This window comes from Tinamus guttatus, unplaced genomic scaffold (genome assembly GCF_059628265.1).
Source record: "Tinamus guttatus ecotype Peru unplaced genomic scaffold, ASM5962826v1 Tinamus_guttatus_pri_ptg000327l, whole genome shotgun sequence".
Lineage (NCBI taxonomy): Eukaryota > Metazoa > Chordata > Aves > Tinamiformes > Tinamidae > Tinamus > Tinamus guttatus.
This window is the reverse complement of record NW_028288861.1, coordinates 9,393,691-9,400,361: the sequence shown is the minus strand read 5'-3', so window position 1 is coordinate 9,400,361 and position 6,671 is coordinate 9,393,691. Positions and strand designations below refer to the sequence as shown.

General features: G+C 47.5%; 1 protein-coding gene across 1 annotated transcript; it reads left to right on the top strand.

Moving 5' to 3' along the window:
• Positions 1–453: 453 nt before the first annotated feature.
• Positions 454–5,737, top strand: ZDHHC22 (zDHHC palmitoyltransferase 22). Its single transcript, XM_010216365.2, has 2 exons — positions 454–1,175; positions 5,453–5,737. The coding sequence occupies exons 1-2, from the start codon at positions 614–616 to the stop codon at positions 5,716–5,718; spliced, it is 828 nt and encodes a 275-aa protein (XP_010214667.2). The 5' UTR covers positions 454–613; the 3' UTR covers positions 5,719–5,737.
• The last annotated feature ends 934 nt before the right edge of the window (positions 5,738–6,671 follow it).

Here is a 6,671-nt window from a genome sequence, read left to right as displayed (position 1 = left end):
GGTTGCAGCCGGACAGCGGCTGACCGGCTGTTTTGTCCATTTTCTAATTTCGTGCAGAGCAGGGCAGCGGTCATTGAGGTAATCTGTAGATCCATGGCTTTAAAGGATAAATTAGAGCATTGGATTTGATCCGTATTGCAGTGGATTAGAGCAACCTCTCCCCCCTTCCCTCCTCCTCCCCCCCCTCCCCTTTTCAATTCACTCCCCTTCCTCCAGCACCACCTTTTTTTCCTCTCATGCAATACCAAAACTGACCCTGCCTGGCAGAGAGGCTCCGCCAGGCGAGCGGAGCGGTGCCCAGCGAGGCGGGCGCCGCAGGAGCGCGGCGCTCCCCTCCAGCCTCCGCAGAGCCTCCCGGGCGCCGCCGCCGCCGCAAGTTCCCGGGGGGCCGGCGCCGGGGCCGGGCTGCCTCCTCCAGGCGCCGGGGAACGGCTGCCCGATCCCCGGGGCCGCCGGGGCCGCGGGGCGGCGGCGAGGGAGAGCGGCCCCCGGGGGCGCATTTTCCGGAGCCGAGAGGGCCGGGGAGCCGGCAGGAAATGGAAGGATGAAGGGTGCAGCCGGAGCGGTGGTGCTCGTTCTCTCCTTGCTTTCCCCTGCAGGAATGTAATCCGCAATGCTAGTTCTCAGGTTGCTCAATGTTGTTGCTCCAGCCTACTTCTTGTGCATCTCTCTAGTGACCTTCGTCCTCCAGATCTTTCTCTTCATCCCCAGCATGTTCAGAGACCCTTCTGCCACCTCACTTCTCTCTCCTGCTCTGCTGCATGGGACCCTCTTCCTCTTCCTCTCAGCTAATGCCCTGGGCAACTACGTACTTGTGATCCAGAGCTCCCCTGAGGACTTGGGCAAGGGCTTAAACTTGGGCGAAGGAACCGAAGTGGTGGCGGACTGGCTGGATGGAAGCAGGTCCCCCGGCTCAGCCTTGCCCAGCACTCACTTCTGTAGACTGTGTGCCAGAGTCACCCAGAGGCATGACCACCACTGTTTCTTCACAGGGAACTGCATCGGGAGCAGAAACATGCGAAACTTCATCATGTTCTGCCTCTACACCTCCCTGGCTTGCCTCGACTCCCTGGTGGCAGGCATGGCTTACATTTCTGTTGCACTCTCCATGTCCTTTGCAAATCCACTGGCCTTCCTCACCCTTCTGCCTCACTCCATCAGCCAGTTCTTCTCAGGTAAGGACCCCTTCCTCAGACATGAGGATCACATTCCTCCTCCTGGGCCCCTGGGGTGTGAGGGAGGACTTGCTCTTTTCCCAGTAGTGGCAGATTAGGTTGGTAGAGGGGGGAATGGACAAGAGCAAGAATTAGTTGTGCTCAGTAAAGCCTTGTTTAGAGTCTAGAGATGGTGTTTGCAAATGATTTTGCTTCATCTGAAATAGGGGCTGGAACCTACTCCAAGTTACAGCCACAGTCCTATTCATAATTCATTAGATTAAAAAAACATAACCAGTTTGTCAGTGATAGAATAGGGTTGTTGGTCATGGGGGGAGTGTGTTGCGATTAGGAGAGAGATTATTTTAGTCATTGACCTATAAGCAAGGGGTATCTTTTTGCTGTCCTACAGGCAGCATGAGTGGTGGTGTAGGTGGTCTGTAGGTTTTCATGTCCTACAAATCTTCAGGTTCCCCAGTGAGGATATTCCTGCTCTCCCGATGTAGATCCATGCACTCACTGCATTTCACTGATAGCCACCTCATCCTAGCAGTGCAAGCTTACTGATACGTTGTCACTCTTCCAGCACTGGAAAATTCAGGTTGAGGCAACAGTTAGCTTATAGAAACCAAGAGGAAAGTTAATATGACATTGTCAGCAAGCTCTCTCAACCCCAGTCTGGGACATCATTTCACAGAGAGGTGGAAATTCTCCCTATGCCTGCTCCCTGCAAGAGCTCTGCACCGAAAACAAATGCTTTTCTTCCTTTCACCATCCCTTACCTTTCCTTCTGCTTTTTCTGCCTTTCTCTCTACCATACATGTCAGACCCTCCCCTTCTTCCTCCTGATTCTGCTCCCAGAACTCTTCCTCTGCTCTTCTAACCTTGTCGCTTCACCTTTCAGCATACCCCCCAAACTCTTGAGCCTCAATGCTTTCTCTGTCCAAACCTGAGAGCTAGATAAAACCTGACAAGAGACAAAGCCCGATCTCTGAGAAGTGACTATGCAGAGAGCTTGGTGTGTTATTTTGTCCTGAGAGTGACTGCAGAAAAATGTCATCTTTTCCCCATATGCAGTTCATGACTAGCAGACGTAGATCTGCTTTCCTTACAGACTAAAATAGGTATTACATATTTTTTAGCTTTGCACATCCCTCTGAGCTCCATAACAAAGCTCTGATGCCTGTTCTGGCTCATGCACCAGCACCAGAAGTGTTGTGATTGAGCTCTGGAACCTTCGCTGCTGGTGGCACAAGAGCCAGAGAGGCCCCAGCTTTAGCTTTGCAGATTCCAGGCTGGGTTTGCAGGTTTGCCATCTGAAAACAAACAAATATCTCTCTACTTGGCAAATTAGCAGATTTGTCATGGTAATCACTGAGAGACAATAAACATGAAATCCTGCCATGATATTTTTATAGTGCCATTTTTCCAAGTAGAACAATTTTTTTAAATAATGTTACATGAGCTTCACTAACATTAAAAACATAATTTTTCCCTGTGCCTAAGCTCTGCTCAACAGAGTAGACTGGAGCAGGGATGTAGGAGGAGTTTATCAAGGAATTAGCTATGTCTCTCTGATTCTGTGGGCTGATGGGTACCAAGATGGGTTCTGATACACATTTGAGGAATCACTGAAGTGATCGAATTCTAGTGTCAGCAGTGTGCAGTGCCAAAGGAAGCACCTGGGCAAGATGTGAGTGGGACACAACTGGGCTGGGTGCAGGGCTGAGAGCTTGGAGCTAGAACATCCTCAAGAGGCAACAGCTCCCAGTTTCCACTGAATTCCAGGTTGGCTGGAGCTGAAAGCTGCTGCCTCAGACAGGAATACAGAGAATGACTAGCATGTTTTTTCCTTGGGAATAAGGACCTACTGGGTTTCTGCCAGCATGTTTAACATCCAGAGTTCAGGAAAGAAAAACACAGTCTGGTGTGGTTACCTTGAAGAATCATCCATCCAACCTTTTTTTTAATGCAGCTAACATAACTATTACTTAAGAACTGTTGAGGAATCCAAATAATGAACTGCTGTAGCAGAGAAAAAAATATATCTGCCTTCTTTTTCTCCAGCATGTCTTCTGTATTGGAGGCAGGACCAGAAGGTAATGAATGGTGGATCTACCGGTCTTAGTTCAACTAGCTATTTCCTGACTCCGTGCTGGGAAAATTTTCAGTTGGCTAGTTATGACAGACTGTGCTCTGGCATGGGTTTAAGGATCTGACAGAGAATCTGTAATTTCAGCTTTGTGGCATAGACAAGGTATGGCAATAAACTTGAGATCACATCAGGTCGATTAAAGCAAAAGTGAATCTGAGAGTAAAATGGGCTGTGAGATGAGGGACAAATGAACCATACTTTTGTAAATACGGGTCAGATTGGATCCACAGAAGAAATGACAGAAAATGATTTATGTAGCTAACCTGAGAATACGGTTAAGAAACCTCATATCTGGAAAACATGGCACAGAGATGCATAACATTTGCAAGGGGAGGAAAGGGTAATTTCTTTCTCAATATTGAATTTCAGCAGCTCACACAGAAATAAAACTTTTAGTCATGCTGGCTATAAACTTTATTTATAGGGTTCTAAAGCAAATATGTATTTTTCTCCACATTCCTATCTGAACATCAGCTATAGAAAAGAACAAATCTTGTCACACTCCGGCCCAGTAATAGAAAGGCGAAGAAGCCCCTGTTTGGATATGACATTCTATCTAATTCATTAAGTTATTCCAGCAGATTTGGTATGAAGATTTGTCATCATCCTATCGGTTTGTGCTCCGCTTGCTATGCTGCATATGAAGCCCAATGAACCAAACAGGATCTGATGAAAAGGGAAAGACGATGCTGCCTTTGGAAAGCAATCTGACTGCTGCCTGTGCCTCTTCCTAGTCTTGGGGACAGTGTCTGAAAGCTTCAGGCATTAGTCAGTCTCCTTGCAAATCATTCATGATGGAGCCACCCAGTCAAGCTCAAAACTTGGAGTAAATATCACAGTCAGTCCTGACCTCTCCCTTAGAGCCCTGTGAGGTGGAAAAGTTGGGATTCGTAGGAAGGAATGCCAAACGGCACCACCCACTCTGGCTTTCTGTATAAGGGAAGCAAGAGACATTTATGTAAAACCTGGAGCTTAAAGCAGCTATGCACTTGCTTTAGGCAGCACCCTCCGCTAAGCACGAAACCCTTGCTCTGGCAGGGATTGCTGTGGGGCCAGAGGAAGCGCTCCTGCACTGCTCCTTGCACATGCAGAGGACCCAGAGCCTGCAACTGCCCTGTTCTGTGTTCTTCAAGAAGGGAACACTGAGGATCTTTCTTATTTTAAAAAAATTTGCAGAAATTTTATTCTTTCTATGAGCCTGTGTGTAAATATGGGTGGTTAATGATATATCAGTATATACAAAATATGCGTGCACACACTCATATGCACACATATATTACTATTTTAATGGGTTTATATCTGTTTAGGCACCAAGAGGTCATTCAATGATAACTGCCACTCTACTAGTATTTTCCGGAAGTTTTAAATTATTGTAGGGAGAAGGACACGCAGAATGTTCCTTTAACGTAAACACACTGAACATAAATATATATTACAAAATTGTTGAGTTGAGAGTTTTAGCCCTATAAAATAGAAATGTTCTAGCAGCAGGTTTAAAAAAGGAATTTGAACCGTATTTTGGAAATATTTTGGAAAATTATCTGTTTTTTCACACATTCATATAAAAACTACATTTGCTCAATGCTACGAATGGCATTATTGATAATTTCATTTTAGGATATTATATACATAGAGACAGTGGTGAATCACAATTCTTTGTGCTTAGTACTACTGCACACAGAAAGATTTCTGGAACAATCTAAATGTTATAAGTTCCACAGCCATTTTCAAGAGGAATCCAGGAATATTAATTTCACTGTGACTAGCAGGTAAGTCTTTAAGTCACTTAATCGGTCTGCAAAATAGGGCTGATGTCTTTCAAATCTGTTTCCCTTCTGCTTGGATTTGCCTCTGAAATCTAGATTCTCACATTAAGAGCAAAGTGACCTGTCCCTACCGAGGCTGCTACCGTGTTAGTATTGTCCCATTAGGCTCACTGCCTTGAACACAACAAAGAAAACATTTTAATGTCATTAGGATAACTATCATGCCTTTTTTTCTAACTCCCCACCTGGGCAGATGCTATAGAATATATGCAGCTCTTTGCCTGCATATATTCCGAGTGCTCTTGGAGAACTGTTATGCTGATGTGTCTAAAACGCTGCTTTTATTGCCCTCCTTCCTCCTGACTCTTAATTTACAGGGGCTCTCCTCAGCTCCGAGATGTTTGTCATCCTCATGCTCTACCTCTGGCTTGGGATCGGCCTGGCCTGCGCTGGCTTCTGCTGCCACCAGATGCTGCTGATCTTACGTGGGCAGACACGGTACCAGGTGCGGAAGGGGATAGCGGTAAGAGCCCGGCCCTGGAGGGAGAACCTGCGAGAAGTCTTTGGGAAGAGGTGGCTACTAGGACTTCTCATCCCTGTGCTGAATGTTGGAAGTGACAACCATAGGCAGAAAGAGAAGTAAAGCCCCAGAGCGTGTGCGTGTGTTTGTGTGTGTGTGCAGCACATACACACAACACGTTCCCTGTTCTCTCCCACTCTCTCCGGATCACTAAGGAGTTGGACTAGTCCATCTCTCTGGACTGCTGCCTCTGTGGGAGGAAAGGACTAGCTAACTAACAGAATAAATTTAGCATATTAACAAGGACATCACACACCACATAGATGAAGAGATACTGCAGCTTAGTAGTCACATCACAGCACTTGTGTACATGGCAACCGCCTTTGAACTAGCAGAAAATTAGTCAGGCCCTGCTGTGGCTCCCTACTAGGCCTCCCAGAACCTGGCCCCCTCAACCAGCCCAGGCCTTCCCTAGAGAACTGCAGCAGGAGCTTTTGGGGAGCCTGCGCTGGTGTCGTAGACTGTAAAAACACTATCCACTCCTTGGGAGGGTTTTCTAGGGTGGCTTTGGCTCTCATATACCTAAAGGGACTTTTAGATACTGAGAAGACTTTAATGATAGAGCTGCAATGTAGCCAAGCCACCCTAGGAGCAGGCTATGCACAGGGCTAGGAAGGTGGAACAACCTGCTCACCTCAGGCTAGAAAATAAGGGAGGAAACAAAAAGAAAGCCCGACTTTCCCCATTTCTTCACTTGCTCTCCTCCCTGTCCAGTGCTAAGGAAGAATGGTAGCTTATTTATTTTCAGGAGTCCTTTGCTCAGGGACACAGTCCTGGCAAGGCTGCCCTTCTGACAGGAGATAAATCATCACAGTGCAGCGACACGAGGAGAGGAGACTGCGGAAGTGAAGGAAAAGCTGCTTGTGCCTGGGAAGCTGCTCGTGAGGCAGCTGAGGGGGTGAGCGGGATGCGCTGGCAGGGAGCTGGGAGCGGGGTGCTTGGAGCCCCGCTGGGCGTGCGAGGCCTGGGTCATCACCCCGCTGGACCGGGCGCCTGCGTCGCAGGTGCCACCAAGA